The following is a 20,724-nucleotide window of genomic DNA, read 5'->3' as shown; positions in this document are numbered from 1 at the left end:
GCTTCACCAATCTGATGATGCAACTGTAACTTATTTATAATTGATTAAGTTAGATCGGAGGCTTTCACGAGTGAACTTTGGATTCAGAGGTATGTGGGCCACCCGGCCACAGTTGCTCCTCCCTTCTATAGTCAGTGGTATATATAAAGGCAGTGGCTTCTCTGTCTTTATTTAGCCGATGAGCCACAGGGGATGATTGTTCCCACCTTGGGGTGGCAAATGCTACCAGTATTCACCCTGGGCACTGCGCGCCATGGTCATAACGTTTTTAGCGTGAATCCTGTCTTTTCTAGACACACTCCCTGTTTGTTTTCATATTCCGTCAAAGCTTTATATCAGATTTCGTTTTTTTTGTTGAAAAACAATATTCTCTCAACAAACATACTATGATGCCCGTTTAATGAAATGTTTGTCAGATAAAGCTATCACCGTGAGCTTGCTATCGTACCCGGTTGTAATGCGCAGATAAAATGCTTTGAGAAAGTAATTGTTGGCATTTGCCACCTTCGGTGGTACCAATAAGCCATATTTCAGACCAATGACTCAAGGCCCGCCACACTTGACTTCCGTTGGGGATCACTGGGTCAGCTCCTGATTGTTTATTGGACTTCTAAAGTCAGGACCTGACCCCTAACCTGTGCATTAGTGACCCCAATGGGAGTTGAAGTGGCTCAGAGTTTTTATCTGCAAACTGTACATATATTTTTCTTTCAGGTTGCTGTTTTAAAAATTATCTCGGCCGATCGGTCACCGTGGCCATGAGGTGGAGCTTAGCGTGTGCAACGATGCGTCGGGGCGGTTGTTGTGCCCATGGGCGTGCTGAGCTGCTGTGAATGGAGTGCACTGGGGCATGAAGTGGCTTCGCGAGGGTGGGCTAATTGTTTTTGGTCAGGTCGGCAATAATTCCAATGAACTCTCCTCTTGCCATCGCAAAACCAGGGACCACTGGCTGATAGGGGAAATGGCAAAGAGCAGCCGTTCTGGGACTTGCCACCGCATAGGCTCCGGTGAGAGCGCTGTCTCTGATGTTATTTTGGGTCCTGCCGCGTGTCGCTCGGCACGACGTCCAACATTTCGCTCAACGTGCTGGCGTCTTCTTTAGGAATGTGGAGCGAAACGTCTAACATCACGCCAAAACAACACGCGGGTACAACCTTGCAACCTTGAAACACCGCACACATCCAAGATGTAACATCACACGTGGTCGGCGTGTGCATAATGGTCGAACGTTTCTGCGCATAAGAAGAGGAAGTATGACATATTAGGTCCTACAGTGCAGATTGGCTACAGAGCAGAGAAGTGCATTACATATGGAAACGGTTTTAGGAAATGGATTGAAGGACCGCGTGCATTTTTTGTTACGCTTAAAATATGCTCAGTTTAAAATCTTGGATGGCACATACAACAATGGAAGTTTATTACGGTGATAAATGTTATTTTGGAGCAATATATGCTTTTTTTAAGGATAGATAAAAAAACGATGTTCGATTATACATATTTTAATTGTATTCATAAATGCCTTAATTGATCGGGGGCACATTGGTGAGTTCACCATGCTATGAGAAATACAAAGATCCCCCGTATAGCCTCTAACAGACTGTTGGGGCAAGTGATGTTAGTGAGCAGCACCTATGAAGGCCGGCAAGGCACACGAGGGGGGTGGGTGGCCAGCACCACGCCTGGCCGCCTTTGCCTCCCCAGTGGCGACGTTTACTACACACTGCTACACCAGATACTCATTTGAGGCTAAGCCGACCGAGGGGAGTAGGCCCAAGACCGGTTTGGATAATCGTCACCGGTATTGGCCGTGAGCGGGAATCGAATTCTGGTCGCCGGGTTCGTAGCTAAGCGCTCTAACGGCTGCACCACCGATGCCATGAACCCATTGACCAACATGGCATTGGAAGAGTCTTCATCCAGCAGTGCATTTCATAGATGGCTCTGAAAAAGTCATTGTTATTGTCACCAAACGCCTTGAGGATGTTTCCAATTAAATAGCGTGTGCGTTGTCACGAGTGTTTTAAAAGTACACATTTTCACAAATTCAGATGTACAATGCGCCGCTGAAAATTAGAAACGAAAACATTGGGCGAGGAAGTGTGTTTTAATATAAATGTAAATGAGAGAGTTTCTGAGGTGGGGAAATAATGATACAGTTAATAATATTCTTGTCAATTAATAATGTTTTTTTTTATGCTAGAAGCCGAGAGAAAGAAATAGCTGTAATATATTTTATAAAGAGATACTGGGTATCAAGTAGGCTCCCAGGTAACCAGATGGCATAGTGGTTGCTTGACTCACAGATAGCAAGGGTATCAAACAGAGCTTTGATGAGACCCACACTTGGACTGTTTTGTTCCAGCCCCCCTCCTTCTCCCCAACTGTCACTGATATTCAGTCCAGGAACATCCAATCCGAGTGCCTGGCAGCCACTCTGCCTCCTGAATAACGTGTGAGGCAAGCATTCTTGGCAGTATCTGTGCATCAAAGTTTCCCCAACACCTGAACTAAAGCACAAGGGAGGAAGGCACGAGCAAACAAACGTATGTCTCTGTGCGCGTAGTAAAAAAGAGAACACCATGGCAAAATTGCATTCGTATTGGCAAATATATACATATCTTTTTATGCAAGTGGATTAAATGCTTCGGCTAGTTTTAAGCCCTTATCTCTTGTGAACGGGACGGGATTCGTGGGCGAGTTGGACGTGTTTTAATAAGCAGCGGTTTAAGAGTTCCCCCCCCCCCCCCCATGCACGGTGGACTCCGAGAACGGTTTCACCTGTGAGGTGGACACCCGAAGCTGCCCGGCGCACGTTTCCGACGTTTTTGCTCCACGTTTACTGGAAGCTCCGTTAGTCTTCCTGAAGCTCGTTGAGTTTCTTTAAGACGCTCCCCAGCAGCGCGCGGAAACAGAAAACGTCGGGCATCGTGCGTGAGCGACCCACAAAGCACATCGGAGAGCTGTACAGCACAACCTGTGCGGTAGAATGCTAAGCTGGTTGTGTGGTTGAGGGGGTGAGTAAGGGTGAGTGCGGGATCAGAATCATGATAATAACGGCACCTGTTCGCCTGCCCCCCGCGCCTGCCCAAACACCTTCACGCCCGCCTGATCACCTGGGCGACTTCCCAGCTGTCTGCTGCGGCAGCGGAAGTCGCCGCTTGCCGAGTGGCCCCGTACAATGTGCGTGCAGACCGCTTTTCTCACCGCTTCACCTGGACAATTATTGCGGGAAGCCTCGATAATGGATTTTCCATCAACTTCACAGCAAACGCTACGGCAAGCCAGCATTGCAAATGTGCGCCGGGTGTCGCCTCGTGTGCCGTGAGGATCACCACTGAAAAAAAAGCCTTGTCCAGCCACGTGCACGCTGTTACGGACTCTTTCATTTATTTAATTGATAGGTAAAGGTGCATTTGCAGCCTTGCAATTGCTTGCTCACGCTCCTGTTGGCAGAAGGGCCTACGCTCAAGGGAGCCCACGGAGCACCCTCCCCCTCCCCCCCTAGATTATATTTTGGCCTCCTCTTCCATACTAGCTAGAGGTCTGGGAGGAGGTTGGAGGACGCGTACTTTAGCGTGCCACACGTGGACCTGCCCCGTTTATTATATAGCTCGTTCGACACGGGCAAGGTAATTTAAGGAAACCTTGTCCATTGTTCCAGCTGCCATGACAGGAGAGAGTTCACCTCTGGATTGCAGTTTTAGTGCGCTTACTATTTCACCACGGCAGCAATTATTTCGTGAAGATCATTGATCGTCTTTGGATATTTTATCTTTGAATGTTGGTTCTGGCCACGGGCAGATTTGCAAATCGTATGTGCGAGTTTGGACGATATATTTCAACATAATTGTGCTTGTTAGAGAAGCAGGCGATGCACAGCATTGACAAACCAATGTGTTTGTGCTTCTTCACGGTCGCTCAGTCCCCATACATCAGGGCAGAACACTGAGATACCAATCCTGTTGAGAGATGTTAGCACACGACGAACATTAATCCAACTGCATGGCCCCGTTTTCTCAATGTTGTACATTGTTTGCCTCTGATCGGTCTGATCATAGGGACGAAATGTATGGCCAACTGCAAACTACCATATTCTATTGGCTTTTTTTACAATGAATGTTGTTTCATTGAGCAAGTGGCAATTTCTGCTTTGGCAATTAAGAAAACTTCAGTTGTCACACACCTGGTCACGGTTGCTCCCGTGGCATTGCACAGCTGTGTGTGTGGCTTTTGTGGCGTTAAATATCATTTCGTGTTTGTGTGTGTGTTCTCCGGTTTCTCTCGGTTTCCTTTCTCACACATGCCACCCGTCGATGGGATTGGTGGCTCGGCATCCCAATGCAATGCCCGTACAGAAAACCAATGGGGAGGTTTGGTGAGGCTCTCCTGTATAAAGTTTTTTTTTAATGTTATTCATGGCAGCTCTCCTTTGTTTGTCGCATTTATTCTCTTTCATATACGGTATGTATATTTTATTAACGTTGCAGAGATAATGGCGAGTCTCTGCTGCTTGTAATGGCAGGCAGCCTCTGGCTCGGGCTCGCCATGTATATTTTTCTTCGTGACGGTCGCATACCAATGCCACACAGCAGTAAACGGCATGGGCCCTTTTTTTTCTATATATATGATTGGGCTCACAGGCCCTTTAACATACGAAGCAGACACGTCGCGCTTTGAGTTATTGCGGTATCGAATGGAGCCGCACTTTGTTTACTGAAGACGATGCAAAACAAACCACCTCCTCGTTAACTTTCGTTCCAGATGGTACGACGGAATTTACAGGAGCAGACCAATCATCCCTGTCCCCCCCCCCCCTCAGAAAAGAAAAAGGACCAAAATAAACAATTAATCCCCGGTGACATTCTGGAGAAAAGACCATTACCATGAAATCGCAGGACTAATTTATTTCACGTGGGCAGACAGTGAGAGAGCGGTTTGTTAATCTCCGCTCGCCCGGAGCACATCGTAGGGTGGACGCTTCTCTCGGTCGTGCCGCCGTGCATCTCCTCCGTTGTGCTTTGGGGCCGTTGCGCGTGATGTGTGGCGCGATGTCCGACGTTTCGCTTTCACGCGTGGGGAGTTTCTGTCCCGCGCCGGGAGCCACACACGCTGTGTTGTAGGGTTGCGTCTGCGGTGGTCACCATATGCTAAACACGTGTCCTGTTGTTCGCGTATGTGTGCGCGTGTTATTTAGACATTCGTGAATGCCCATGAATGTTGAGAAGGTCCAGATGTTGTGATTGTGACACGGTGCATTTGAGTGCAGGGCTGATTTTTTTTAATCAAAGTTGCTGAACACAGTCCCCAAAGGCTATGAACGCCAAGCGGCCAGTAACTAGCAGCACTTTATTTGCACGGTGTTTGCTCTGGTTTCTATTTACCTCATTGCTGCACTTTTATGACTTTTCGCTTTTGTTATTTTTGGCGCAAGTGAGTCTATCCCCTCTCCCTTGAGATCTCGGCATGTTAAACAAAATAAACTTGACCCAGGTCAAGTTTTTTTTTGGTCACCTCATCGAAGACGTGTTTTTAAGCCGGTTATCGCTGAGACAGCAAAGTATTTGAGCATTTGGCAGCGAAACGTCAATTAATTTCGGCTCGTGATAGAAATCTGCGTGCCGCATGAAGTGCACTGTTATAGATGGTGAGTTGGAGGTGATTTAGTCGTCGTTCAAGTGAAGAAATCGTGTTGGAGATAAGAGAGCCTTGCGAAACACCAGAGTTGAATGCTGTACAGATTTTCTTGCTCGCTATGTACAGATTTGCTTGCTTCGTTCGCACAAGCATAACATCGGCGTGTAATTTTAGAGAGAAGAGTAAAAACGACAATTTCTAAAGCGCTGTAAAATGGCGAGCCGTCACACACGGGTGCCAGGATTTTCTCATAACTGCCATACAATTTCGTTCTTAAATAATTGATTCCCACACACCCTTTCCACTGCTTGCATCGTGAGCCTAAGAATCAATTTTAACTGATGGGTTTCACGTCACCCCTGCTGCCACGAGAGGCCGCTACATTAACCACAGTCGGACAGCTTAAATTCTTGAATCAAAGCGCAAAGATATTTAAATCGGTCCAGCGATAGTAAAAGTGCGGCCTACCCACAATAGTGTGATCGAGTAATCCCCACGACCCACATGGAGTGGGGAGGCCCTCATCCAGCAGTGGATTGATCAACGGGCCGCACAATGTTATGGTACAGTATACGTAGCCTGTGTACGCATTTAGTTTGGCTATTGTTCACACGGCCAAGGATGGCTTGTCAAAGTGGCATTTTCCTAAGCTTTGTGCAAATTGCCCCGGTAAATGCATTTACTTCCCTGATTGATGCTCGGCTTAATAGACAGCGACCCTGAACGAGTGGGGGCTCTAATGAGCCTGCTGAACCGAATATCCTCACATGAGCAAAGGCTCCTACAAAAAGCGTTGACGTTTAGCGGTCAGCACAGCTCTGCTCCCTGGGAGCAACCGTACTTTTCAAAGGAAGAATTAATCCGTGCTTGAGCGATTTTTAAGATTTCCCCCCCCCCGCCGCCCCGTCCCACCATCCCACCGAGCAGAGCTGAGCTCATGGATGCAAGTTGCTGCATGAACGCAAAAACAACATTCTCAAAAGTGGAACTGACATCACGTTGACCGATAGTTTGTTGTGAAGTCGCTGCCTCGCTTGTCTGGTGTAAACATGCTCTGGTGTTGAGAGGTTTGCCGGGTGACTCAAAGGTCAGAGCGCCCAGAGTGGGCACTGCCAAAATCCTTGGGTTTAAATCTCGACGTCAGCCTCTTGCGATTAAATCGTGGCCCAACAGTTTTTTTGAGTTTCACAAATCTACATGGTCCACCAAACACTTTTTCTCAAAAGTGCTCTTTGTTATAGATCTGCGCCACCACTAAAAGAATAAAAAAACGTATTGAGAAACTGGTGGATGGCTCAAAAGTCAGTGCCAAGCTGGCACCACCAAGTTGCTGATTAATCTGGCTTCTCAAGCGCATTGAGTTGATAGTCTGAGACTGATTATTAATGGCTGCAGACAATTTGGTGTTCTAAGGATTAAATCAGGCATTGGCTGTTACGTGACAAATATTATTCTCTGCAGTAGAGTGGGAAAAGCGTTGTCCCCTTGTATGGATGAGAGATCACTAGACGATATTTCAAAGGAAGATATGTGATATCTCCTTCCACTGACTGTTCTCAAATACAGGGGGATGTGCTGCCCTGTGACAATTCAGAATGGATTCCTCATCTCATGACGTGACGTGGGAAACGCAATCCGGAAAAAAAAGTGAGGGAAAAGACAAAAACATCCCCAGTGTTGGGAAACCAACTTGGTTATTTCACACTAAACAGCATAGAGAGAGAGAAAAAATATCCTTTCATCATGAAAAAAGTAGGTGGCGCCTTAGGCTATCAACGAGTGGAAGGATAGTGCAGCCCGCCCACACAGAACAACGTGGTGTAGTATGGTCAGATATCCCTTGAGGCCAGAAAGGAGTGAGGAGGCCTTTACAAACGCAGCTGTACATGTAGGCGCAATAGGGAACGATGCGCCGTACCCGATGAAGTTACACTGTTAGTGTGGGTAGGAGACCACGGCGGTGTGTGAGTGTTTGTGCAGGGTAGATAATGTATGGTAAGTTATTGGCAACCTGACATACAAAAAAAGCCAGCAAATTGTAACTTCAGCCTCTTAGGGCAACAGCTTTGTGATGTGGCGGTGGGCGGAAAGCATTGGCGAGATGTGGTGGCAGCTTTGGTCATGGTCACATCTTCACTGTGATCTCTTGATCATCTTAAGAGTTCAACTTCAATTCATTACCCGAGTTTGAATGTCGCCTCGGTGCTATTCATCTTTGGGTGATACATTGTGGCTCAAACTTTGAGAGATCAAAACAAAAACCTCAGCCGGGACCTCGACGGTCAGGTTTTCACTCATTTAAAATTCGCTTATAAAAACTTGTGCTATGACATTTTCCACTTTATATTTTAAAGGGGACTTTATACCTTTGGGGGAGGGGTGGGGATGCCCTTGGTTAATTTCATTGAGCCACAGATTATGTTTTAGAGTCATTGCCAAGGTCTGCTTCCAGCTAACACAGCTAGAGTTTGTTTTAAAGCTTTATATAATTCCTGTGGCATATATATATATAACTTTAAACATCAAAAGCAGCAAGTTTAGAGGATTGGATCATTCAAGCTGTTGAACTCCTCCCTTGACATTTTGGTATTGCTCTGTAACTGTGTCTACCTGTACCCGAGAGAGAGAGACGCATTGACACGGACTCGGATTCCTTCGGCTGTGTTCCTTGACATCATAAATGCATCCTTTATCTGGCACCAGTTCATTTGATTTGAAATGAAATATATAACGCTTCTGTGCATCGCTCCCTCCACTGCGTGCACTGTGTGAGGACGCTGTCAAGGTCGGCAACGCTGCGTCGCCGTGCACCCCGTCCCGCTGCAGGCGAGGTGGTGGTGCAGTCGTAACACAGCTCGACTGCCCTGGGTTCGATTCCTGACCCGGGGGGGGGGCATTTTCGTGTTTAGTTTGTATAATTAAAGTCCTCCCTCCCCCCCCCCCCCAACCGCGATTGTTCCTTTCCCGCCAGTTGGGAGCAACGACTTGTTCACCGTGACCGGCCGCATCGACGTGGAACGACGCTCACGAATGAGAGAAGGAATTGACTGAGAGCGACGTCGGGGGTGGGGGGGGATGTGGGTGGGCAGCCGCGCCCATGAAGAATTCAAGGGCGGGCACTTCATGAATGCCGAGAATATTCCGGTGGCACCATTTAGCAGACGAGGCCCTCTCGTCGCGTCCAATTAATAACGAAGTGAGATTCGCACAACGACGCAACAGCTGCATCGTAGCGCTCGAGTAGCTGGGTGGTGGAGCGTGGTGCGGCGGGCTATGGTGCATCGCGCTATGGACACGTGTTCGATTCGCGGCTGCCGGGGTAATGGTAGCAGTGAGCGATGTCCGAGTCGGACCTGTTAATTCGCCAAACCTGTTAATTCGCCAAACCACACACCGACGAGCTTGGTGACGTACGGTCACATGAGCCCCATGACCAACGCAATGAATGGGTTGAGGCCTTTTTCCAGCAGTGGATTGACAAGGTCTGTGCAGTATACCATTGACTATTTACAAGTCGTTGAGATGCTATTAAGGTGACGTGACTATTTTGGGAAAGATGATGACTCATTGCGTCGTAGTGAGCACATGATGAGAGCTCGCCGGCCACCTAGCCCCGCCTTCATATTTAAGACTATTTAAGACGCTCTCTCTGTAAACCTCAATATTCCTTAAACCTCACTAATTCCGTTGTTCTCTCCCGTCAGTTTTTAGCATGCACATTAATGACATAACCAGTGACTAAAGACAGGATACTTCATGGCTCGAAGGGATAATGGGCGATGTTCCAGAAAAACGAAGGGTGGTGACAGCCAGTGAAAGCCTCTGATAGGAAGACTACCGAGGAGATGGAGCGATTAAATCAATTCGCGCGCAGGTGCTAGGTGGATTGTCGCATCGCACGATCGCGAAGGATGATGACAGCAAGGGGGAGTAGGGGGAGGGAAGAGGTCCTTCATCCAGCAATGGATTGACCATGGCTGATGATGATTATTATTTGTAATTACCCTATTATTTTATGTAAAGTTCAGAGAAGCGGCAGCACCAGCTTTTATGTATCTGTAGTGGTCGACTTGACGTCTCGCTCACTGCGCTTCCTCCCCTATCCCTCACTGTCCCTCTGCGTCGTCCCTGTCTCTCTCCGTCACTCTGTCTCTCGCTGTATCTCTGTCTCTCTCTGTCGCTGTCTCTGTCTCTCTCCCGCTGTCTCTCTCTGTCGCTGTCTCTCTCTGTCTCTGTCCTGCTCGTCTCTGCTCGTTTCTGCTTGTCTCTACTTGTCTCTGCTCTACTGCTAGCCTGTTCTGTCTCCTATGTCTTCGCTCCGGTTCTCCCCGACCTACCTCGTTCCAGTCCCAGCGACAACAACTCAACTCGTTCTTCCCATCTCCCGAGTATATCCCCGTTCTCATTACCAACCAATCAATTAGGCCGCGTGCCCCCGACGCCCCGCGCCCCCCCCCCCGCACCTGTTACTTGCCCCCCTCTATCCCCAGACATCCCAGCGCCACTCCGCCCTTGACAACAACCCCAGACAATCACAGCCGCACATCGCTCTCCAGATGAATTGTCCCGTCAGTACCGCACAGGTTCACGTCGCCACACCTGGCCGGCACGACGTTAACCCCACTGTCCATCACTCGCGCGTCTTTACCATTCCCCCCCCCTGTATGCGCGTGTTAATCCACTACATATCTATTTTGCAAGGAAGACCTGGGTAACAAAGTGTAACCAAACAAGCAAGTAACCTCTAATTAATACGGTTGCCTAAGCCACATCTTTGAATCATAGGTGGAGTGGTGGCGCAGCCTGTGGGGGGCTATGAACCTCTGGCGACCCCAATTTGATTCCCGGCTATGCCTAACGTTGGTGGCATGTGATATCAGAACCAGTTCTGCCCCCTATATGTTCATTGCGTATAGGGGGCAGAACTACTCTCCCAAATTGCACTGACCGGCGTGGTGAAGTATGGCAACAACAAAAAGCCCATGATCGATATGGCATGTGGAGACAGTTGTCAATATTATTTTTCTATTCTTTATTTGTATGTATTAGGATGTAATTTTTATTGGGGATATAAAAATGACACTGAGACCCATTGGCCGATAAGGCTATTCCGTTTTACCATCGTCCTCCGCTCCGTTGACAAGTACTAAAACTATAAAACTAATTTTATATTACCAGGTAAGGCCCACTGAGCTATATAGCTCATTTTCAGAAGTGACCTGGCCACAAATTATAGGTCAACAAAGTGGCTTGGCACGTGTACATTTGTAGCAGCCAAAATAACCTAAATGCATGTTGATTCTAAATGTGAAGGGGCAAAACCGGAGAACCCAAAAGAAAAATTCACGCAACATGCAAAGTCCAAATAGACAGCAGCAGGCGTCAAGGTTGGGATCGAACCCACGACCTCGCGTATACCAGGCGAGGTAGTTAACATCTCCTAGCCACCATGGAAAACAAAACAGCAAGGCAGTCGGAAACGCAGAGGGACAGTACAACACTCACGAGATAGTTAATGTCAAGCATTGCCGCTCTCCTGTCTTGTATTTGGTTACAAAAAAGGGACCCAGCAGCATGTTATTTATTAGGGATGCAAAAAAGGCCCCATTGTACGCTTTGTAAACATTGCAGTGGCTCTCGCGAGTGATGAGCTTGCCAGATGTAAAACAAAAAGCAGCAGGATCGCAGTGGGCTGCGATTGAGCTGCACCTGGTCGTAATTTTGAATCTGATGTTCAGCTCTCCCCCAGCTTTAAACAATTTTTAAAGAAGACTCCGACCCCCTCCCCATTAGTGCCTAATTGTCACTCTGAAGTGTGGCTTCAAAGTCTGCAGTTGAAATGCTGCGTTTTTGGCCTCGGCATGTCTCGATGAGGCAACGTTCATCAGATAAAAGGTAGAGCAAAACGTGTCCTCCGGTCTGGTTAATTGGTTTGGCTTTAGCAAAATAAATATATTACACGAGTGTATTGATGCTGCGTATAATACGCCTTAAATTTCGTGGCAAACAAAACAAATTAATTTTGCACACAAAAAATGGAGTGTCAAATGCACTGCATTTTGGTTCCCGACTGTATATGGGCACAACACAAACGAGATGCATTCATGTTAATTAAAAAATGTTGCTCAAATGCCTGACCTCCCAGCAGGGAAGGGCAAATGTGTTTAGGATTATTAGGCATTGTGGGATTTAGCAGAAATGCCCAAGGCTCTGAGAAAGCAAGAAACACATTTGTTTTCACCATTACGAAACGACAATGGGTTACCGGCTCACGATGACAAGAAAGGCGGCTCGCCGGGTTCTGTCTTAGCCTCGAGCTGCTGCTCTTCTCACGCTACGATGTAGATTCGTGGGCTCGCCTGAACTTACGACCCACACCACCAATCCCACATCATCTTTACGAGATGTACTGTACGAGAAAAAATGCTCATCGTTGTTCGTATTATTTCCGTCTTTTTTCTAGTACTATCGCCGTAGATGGTTTGATTACTTGTGTTTTCAATAACGCTGTGTAATATCCATCAGATCTAGTGATAATAATAATAATGCCATTTATTTATCCAGGAAAGTCTCGGTGAGGTATCGAGACTATTTGTGTGGGGTTCCTACACACACATTTGTCTGGTTCTATGAATGAGTGTTTGGAAATCGGAGGAAATCGGAGTACTTGGAGAAAACCCACCACCTACAAGGGAGGGTTACACGAAAGTCTTTGCTCATAGATGAAATACTCCCTCGATGTGCTGTCACCTAATGATCACCTCGCAGGCCCAGCCTACACCATCTGGTCTTGTCATGCGGTCTTCCTTCCAGCTACCAATCGGCTCAGTGAGCATCCACGATGTGATGAAATTAAGCACATTCATTGTAAATTGCTCCGATTTGAAACTGTTATCTGGTACATCAATTCATAAAAAAGGAACCTATTAGATGACCACCGTTGGCTTCAATTCCTCACCGTCATAATACGCATCATCATCGTGTGTTTTGCCCGCGTAATGAATCCTGAGAGCTCATTAATGCAGCCTGGTAAGGGTATCTCAGGCCACTCGTGGCAATTGCCGGGGTTACACAGAGTTTGTTTAAAATTGCATGAACGTCAGCGTGTACGTGTGCTTGATGGCGCGCACGTGAAAACGCACGCAAGCCCCGAGACAGGAGTAGATGCATTTTTTTTTACGCGTGACTGCAGCAGGCTTTTCTTTAAGACGGCCTCAGGTGTGTGGGGAGTGGTTGGGTGACTTGTGACCGATGCTTCAAGCTTAACCTTGACAATAATTGCATGGGCACCACCACCACTGGCCTCTGTGATGACAATAACAGTAATCATTTCAGCTTGTGACATGCACAGTAGTCGCTCGCTCTCGTAGACGGAGAACGACTTGGAGCCGTGACAATGAACCACAGACAAGCGGGAAAGCAGCCACTGGGTGAGCCGGCGACAAACAATTTCCCATTTCCCAAGCTCTGCAATCTTCTATGTACAGGGTGTTTAAAAAGATTGACCCAATTTCAAAGCAGTATATTTCACGATGGCAACATGTTACAATTACACAAAAAGTTACAAACGGTTTAATGAGTTACCAAGTTTTACTAACCATTTTATAAATGCTCTATGTGCCCTCCACCTGCTGTACGGACAACATCGAGACGATAGTTGAATTCGTCCCAAACGCCTCTCGTCTCACGTTTTCCTCTGGGGTGCGTGGTCGCCCTGTGCTCTTCCCCCTACATAAACAACCTGTTTCCTCAAATTGTCGGTACCAACGACGAATGCTCTTTGACATTGGCGGATCAATGCCAAAACGCCGTTGAAACACACGCTGCACCGAAATTACGGATTCAGTCTTGCTGAACTGCAGAACGCAAAACGCCCCTTGTGTTGCGGGGTCACCATCTTACGAATTACTGAGGCTAGGGGCTGTTTGTGCGCTGGGAGAGGCATCTAGCGGTAATCATTTGAAACTTCGTGCCCCGCCCTTTCAAGTGGCAAGAGTTTTATTCATGAGCGGTTCGTGGTTGCAGAGATTTTGCGATTTCAAATTGAGTCCAACGTTTTAAAACACCCTGTATTAAGTTATTGGCCAATTAATGAGTGTTTAATTCATGGAATATATATGATTAAGAAGGATGGGGCGAATGGGGAAGATTCACCCCCATCTACAGGGCAGGCAACCCTTCTAGTCTTAAGGAGATGAATCAGAATTTAAATGTATACTGATGATGGTTCAGGGGCAGCCCTGCAATTTCTTGCTCACGCCACCACCTTTGAAAGAGACTTCCCTTTGGTGCAGCTCTCGATAACCTCCTCTCGAGGTTATGTAGGCCGACTCTTCCATGCTGGTCGGATTCATTGGAAGAGGTGGAGGTAACCAACGCGTCATCCCAACACGCGCGACCTGCCGATTGACGAGCTGTGCCCTCTCGCCTACTTTAGAAGAAGCCGATTCTGTTAACTTGTGACGGAGTACATTTCTGTCAGTCACAGCACTTAATTGGATGACTCACGATAGAGAGTCGAGGCTCGGGGCTCATTACGCCGGAAGGAACAAGGGAACTATGCTATTGGTCATGAGCTCTATATGACCAATGTCAAAAAAAATGTGAACTAACATTTTTTTCCACTAAGGCATGCTAACTTAATAGGGTTTCGAAGGATGCCTTAAACATTTTCCCATTTCTCTCAAAAAAAATTGGAGATGAGAGTTGGAAATAGTCTTTTGTTAAATGAATAAATACCTGGGTCCTGTGCAGACGGCGTGAAGCCTTTGTGGAGAACTTAAACTGTGAAATTGTACTGGTCTTTTATAGTCTATAGATAAGCAGTACAATAGACATTAAATTATCATCATCGTCAGCCATGATCTAAACACTGCTGGATGGAGGCCTGCCCAAAGCCTTCATCCCATCTATCACCGTCTCGTGATGCAGCAATCCATCTGGCACTAGCGCACAAGCCCGTCCCATCGTTCTGTCTCCGCACCTCCGATTAGCGCGGTTACCAACGTACGGTGCGAAAAAGTTCAACGTACGCACACGTACATGGTGGGCGGCCTCTCAGGAAAGTTTTCTTCCGTTGTCTGCCACTCCACCATCACTAAACCACTGCCAATAATCGCTCACAGAAACGAGTCCTGCCTGAGTGCTTCTTTCAGACTTGCCTTCCCATAAAATCTAACGTTGAAAGTAAAAACTGCCTCTACTTCTCACTTATTTTTTTTCATTTACTCCTTACCTTTCTCAAAGCCATAGTTGGACCGAATCTAAATACAACTGCATCTCAAGATGCGATACACACTATGGAGGCATTCATTGCATTCAAGCAAGGGAAAGAGGTGGGAGGTTGCTTGGGAACGAGTGCAGAGAAAGGTTTGTGAGCCAGGAGAAGCGACTTTGCAATGATGTTGACTCGCGGGAGAGGGAATTGCAGATGGAAGGTGCAGCACGGGAGAAGGGGCCACCTGCTCCGCTTCATGGTTTAAATGTACGGGGCAAGGTTGGAGAGAGGTCAATGAATACACGGTGGCGGATAGGAGGGGGCTGTCCGTAAACGTCACGAATAGCCACGTGACCTTAATCTGCATCACAGTGGGCTCGTTCAGATTTCAAAAATCACGAATAAAAAAACACAAGCGGGCATGCAGTAGCTTAGTCGATAAACGCCTTCCACGTCGTTGTCTTTCGTGTTCTAACGATAATGTCTATAATCTAACCCATGTCCTTTTGTTGTTCTGCAGCACTTCCTTCAAAGCGCAATGATCGTTGGAGGTCACGCCGTTTGGCACGTGCGCGTGCTCTATCCCCTTTTTGTGAAAACGCACAATAAACGCTCGTGCGCGTGCTGCCCTTCTTGAGAGGTTCACAGGGGGGTTTGTTGTGCCCCGATGGCAGCACAGCGTGTTCCCTGCCTCAGGACAGACGACACGCGTATCCCGCTTGTTCCGTCATTATTCCTCAATATCATTTCAAAAAGAGATAAATAAGCATATCAATAATATGCGGCCCCTTTCTCGATCCATTGCTCGCTGAAGTAATTCTCTCCCCCCTCCTTCTTCCCCCCCCACCCCCACCGTCCACAGCCATAGGGATTGTTTGACCATACTTCACAACCGACCTCAGTGTAGGTGGCTGAATGTGTGGTGGTGGTGGTGGGGGGGAGGGGTGCTGGTTCAGATATCACTCCTCACTGATGGCCGGAATTGGAGTTGGGTTACCGGGTTCGTATCTCGGTGCACTAACCACTGCAACACTGCTTCCCTCAAGATTTTTGTTAGCACAGTTTTATTATTTCCTGAACGTATTTTCGAGGCGTGTAACAATTCACCCCCACCCCCAGAGATTTTTGCTGAATTATCACGATTGTGACGATTGCAGATTTTATTTTTTTCACATACAATAAGACTGGCATACCCTTTCATCTACTTAAATTGTAGTGTGTGCTCAAATGTAAATTACGGTACTTGTTCGCAATGTCTCTCCTATGTTCCGTCTCATTTGTTTAGTCTTTTTTTTATTTTACGTCTCTCTGAGTTTCTTTCTCCATCTCAATTGAACCACCTTGCCTGTTCTCTTGCTCCGTCACCCAAAACCTAACGTTTCCGTACAATCCTCAAAAATTCTTAACAAACTAACCGCACAGGATTGGATGAACGCACATCGAGCGTGAATATTTCCTTCAATAGTTAAATCAATGTGTCGTTGCACACGTGTGCAATTTCTTTGGCGTTTCTTGGAACACTGAAACGAACCATCGTCGCTGAGGATGACCGTCCTCCGTCATTGTCTTACCTGTGGGTCTAAAGATGGACAATTAGGCCGACGATCTGGGATCGACGGATTCTGCAATCGCAGCTCGGGACGCCGCGTGTTTCCGAGCGGAATGGGTTGGGCCTAGATTGTTGATCCGATCCGTGATGTCGCTGCTGCGGCTGCTGCTGCTGCTGCTACTGCTTCTACTGCTTCTGTCGCTCCTGTTTGCCTCCTCCTATCGTCGTCGTAGAGTTTCGAAGTGCCGACATCCTTGCTGCAGACTCTTCCATAATTTAGGCAACCCCATGGTTAACATTTCACAATCATCCTAATAATACGTACGGGCTGTCACATCTCTAGTCTCGTGTGGATTTTTTATGCAGTAAGTCGATGGCTTGACACAAACACTAAACCAAATGCACCATCACCATCGCAGCATGGGTGAAAAAGTGGGATCGTCTGACGCGTGGTATTTAATAATAATAATAAAAATTGTAGTTCTATATTGTGTCATCCATGCGAATTGCATCTCAAAACCCTGTAGAATTTGTAACGCCCACAGTTTTCACACAGAGGCCCGGGAAACCGACAGACAAAGTGGGAAGGCAGCCAGAACAGGCGCCAACATTCGCCCAAGCTCGCCGGTTTTAGGAGCAAATCTTCCTCGCCAACGAAACGAAGGACACATTGTTTCTATCTAAATTACACTCCAAAGTGATTGACGTACTATGTCCAAGTGAAAAAATTACCAACGTGTGACTTTACTTAAAAACATTTTAACCCGTGTCTTTGGAAGCGCCTGAAATCTACGTCCTCATAGTTGAACTGCCCAGGAGGTGTGCACAACACGAACGTTCTTCCATCACTTTGTGTGTGTGAGATGATCATGGGCACTGACGAGGCTTGGTTGGGGCGGTGGTGGTGTAAATGTTGAGGAGCCAAGGGTACATGTCAAGCCTGGTAAATGAGTAAGCCCCGTATAGGTGGTCCGGTCCCAGTGTAAAAACAAAAGTTTTGACGAAAATTGTTATTACAGTGGAATGGATGATTTCCCAAAAGCATTTTGGACCGCTATCGATTGGATCTTTATTTCATCATTTTGATCCTGGTCCACATTCAATAATGTCATATATTTTATATATATACACACACACGTTTCAATTTTACAGTTGTGCCTCTTCCAAACAATGAATTTGTTCAGCAAACTTGTTGTGACATCAGTTTTGCCTTTTGTGCAGGTGTTAGGTGGATCGTTTCCATCGCTGTACCGTCACAGAATGACGGAAGCTTGCGAAGGCCTTCAATCGGCAGTGGATTGATATCATGGCTGATGATGACAATTAAAACTTCTTCCCCAGCCGACCCCCCCCCACCACCATCCACTAGCATGCTCACCCCAGTGCATTGTTGTTGTTGTTGTTGACGCGTGCCGTCCCAGGCTGCGGGTCGAACTACCACAAGCGCTGCGCCTTCAAGATCCCCAACAACTGCAGCGGCCTGCGGCGGCGCCGTCTCTCCAACGTCTCCCTCACCGGTATCACGGGCATCGCCGCCCCGAAGATGGCCGGCGAGTGCAGCAGCGCTGACGACACGCCGCCGGTACCGAACCCCCCCCCAATCCTCCTTGCCCCCCCCCCTCTTCTTCTGCTTAGCCACTGGGAACTAATAGCCAGGAATATTGGTTCCCCTTCAGTCTTTGGCGAAAGTGCCCCTCCCCCCCCTGTCTGAAAATTAGTGAAGAATACTGCGCTGGGGGATCACAAATGGCATGCCATCTGCTTCACCACGTGTATGTATATTTAACTTATTTTGCACCGTACGTAGCCAACCTGGCTAATCGGAGGTGCGGGGGGAAGGACAATAAACTAAACACAAAGAGCAGTTCTAAAGAAATTAGTTTTCAATCTTAGAAGATGTGCCCCAACATGATTTTGTTTTGTTGCGACAAAGTAATATCACTTTGTGCCTGCAATGAGGAAGTCGCCCAGAATGCACTGCATCTTTTCAGATCTCGGAAACGGAGCCGGATTGGTCCTGGGTAGTTCGTGGAAGGCTGACCGTCATTGCGCAAATTGCTTGTTGCATGATTTGTGGGGCTATGTGCTTGGAAGAAAAGGCCATTATTGTACTGAACATCTATGCTCCTCGCCTTCACTGGCCTGCACAGACCACAAAGCAGCATGGCAATGTCTGGTCGAGCAATTCCGATGAAAGGACACGGCGTGAGTAGGCCTTCATCCAGCAGTGGTTTGACAACAGGGCTGTAGATGTGTACAAACTATATTTGTCATACCAAGTCCATAACCATGCCTTTTAAAATAATACCTTGAGTTTTAAATCACTTTTCAAACCTCAATTATTCAAAAAGTTGCTCGGTTTGCCTTCCGGGTAGCTTTATTTGCCGCGCCGTCCATTTGCTCTCTAACTTTGTCCTCGGCGATGCAGCCTCCTACCGCTCAATATTGACACCTGACCCAAACCTGGGGGAACAACCAATGAGGAGGGGATAGACACACCGCACGCTGCTGTGCACACACGCTGTTTAAGGGACCCAATGTTGGTTTACACAAAGCCTGTTGAGGGGGGCTCTACGCTGGTCTTGTTCTGCTCCTGATCTGCTCCTGATGCTTGACATTCTCTGCCCCTGGTTCTCCACCACTTCTGATTCCCTCTCCCATCTTGGAAAATTACCCGCAGCATGTACTTGATTGGGACTCTACATGGCTATTATCGTCCCCTACTGGGAGACTCATGCCCCAGGTCACCTGCAAATGAGATGCATCCTAGTCTCTTGAGTTCTCACCCAAATTCTATAAGGCCAGACTTAAGTTCTTTCCTCTGCCGTATAACTGGTTACTTTCCGTAAGAATGCTCTCGCTAAATTGTCCCACCCTTCCACCTCCAAATCACCACCCATCCTTTCTTCCTCTGGTTGCTCCTTCAAACTGCGCATGCACGTCACAATACGCTCATTGTAAGAGTGGAGGGTTGCAGTGTTCTGTTGACGGCTTCTGCCACGAATGGTTTGTCAATCCGCCCAGCGTGTTTTTTTATATATATTCGATTTTGTTGTTGTTTGTATTTACCACTTGTGTTATCAGTTGGCTCTCATTTGTTGTTATTTGTTGCCTGTCATGTAACCAGTGTGTGTGTGTGTTAATCATTATATTCACGCCTTGTGACACGTCCATACAATTGTGTAAAAATCCATAACGGTTTCAGCGCTTGTGAATTTTACGGTGCCCCCCCACCCACGGCTTGGTAACCTCGACGGCCGCCATTATTGACCACCCCCACTGGCCCAGCCTACATATGTACATACTACGTACGTATGCATGTTGAACTTATTTTGCACTGTACGTAGCCAACCGTGAAATTAGAAGGTAAGGGGGAAGGACGACAAACTAAAAACAAAAAACAGTTCTAAAGAAATCAGTTTTCAACCTCGATTTCAAAGTGCGTAGCTCCAGTGGCTTCCTAATGCCGGACGGAAGAGGGTTCCAGACGGCCGCAGAGGCGCATCTAAAAGCGCATGATGCAGTGACCATCGTCTTCGATGGCCAGGCAAAAGCCGTTGCTGCGACGATGCACGCTGTAATAGGCGCATGCCAGAGATATACATACTATCTTATTCAGCCCATTATCCAGTGGTGGAATTTCCTAACATGCCAGTGACAAGACAATGCATCGGGAAACCACTTGACCGCCTGCTATGTGGGTGGTACTCGAACTGGTAAATTCTGCTGGTAATTTTTGTTTTTATTTAAATTGACAGTGTTCGCATGGATCTTTCGTCGTTCTCTGTCAAGCGTTGGGTCAAGAAATGAACTCGCTCTGACAGTGCCTAATGCTGTGATTCATAGGCAATGCCATTTCAACTTTTGAACGACTTTACATTTTAAAGGCCATTATCTCGCGTTTCTTGGAACGCTGAAACGAACCTATAAAAAGCAACTCCGTTTGTGTGAACTTGTTTCCTGCTATTTTAAGTGCCATGTGAGCCCCTTCGAGCAGTGTTGCTTTGGGGCTGAAGGGGGCTGTGCCCCCCCCCCCCGCTGCCCCCTCTCTTCTAAAGCCTCACCCCCCCCCCCTTTCTAATTTATCATCGTACGACTAAGCATTGGGTCGTCGCAGACCTTCCTCGTACACATGGAGCAGCCTGCACGATAGACAACAAGCAGCCCGTGTCATTACTCCTTCTGTTTCACGTTTAACGTTGGTTTAAGGTTTCTGCAACGTTGCCTGTGTTGTGGTGCCCCACGTGACTAATTGCATGCCTCCTCTTCCCTGAGGTTTCTACTCCCCCCCTTCCGCCTCCCCAGGGCTGTCGTAAGCTTCTCA

General features: G+C 47.4%; 1 protein-coding gene across 3 annotated transcripts in view; it reads left to right on the top strand.

Moving 5' to 3' along the window:
- LOC116943200 (serine/threonine-protein kinase D1-like) overlaps positions 1 to 20,724 on the top strand; it is a 168,337-nt gene that overhangs the window by 97,550 nt on the left and 50,063 nt on the right. For all 3 annotated transcript variants that reach the window (XM_076067712.1, XM_032955849.2, XM_076067711.1), the window contains exon 4: positions 17,822 to 17,982. In XM_076067712.1, coding sequence (XP_075923827.1) covers positions 17,822 to 17,982 — 161 coding nt within the window. The remainder of the gene's footprint in view (positions 1 to 17,821; positions 17,983 to 20,724) is intronic.

The sequence above is a fragment of the Petromyzon marinus genome, chromosome 17 (assembly GCF_048934315.1).
Source record: "Petromyzon marinus isolate PM22_M1 ecotype Great Lakes invasive population chromosome 17, UKy_Petmar_22M1.pri1.0, whole genome shotgun sequence".
NCBI lineage: Eukaryota > Metazoa > Chordata > Hyperoartia > Petromyzontiformes > Petromyzontidae > Petromyzon > Petromyzon marinus.
The sequence above is the reverse complement of the archived record's forward strand: the minus strand, read 5'-3'. Positions and strand labels throughout refer to the sequence as shown.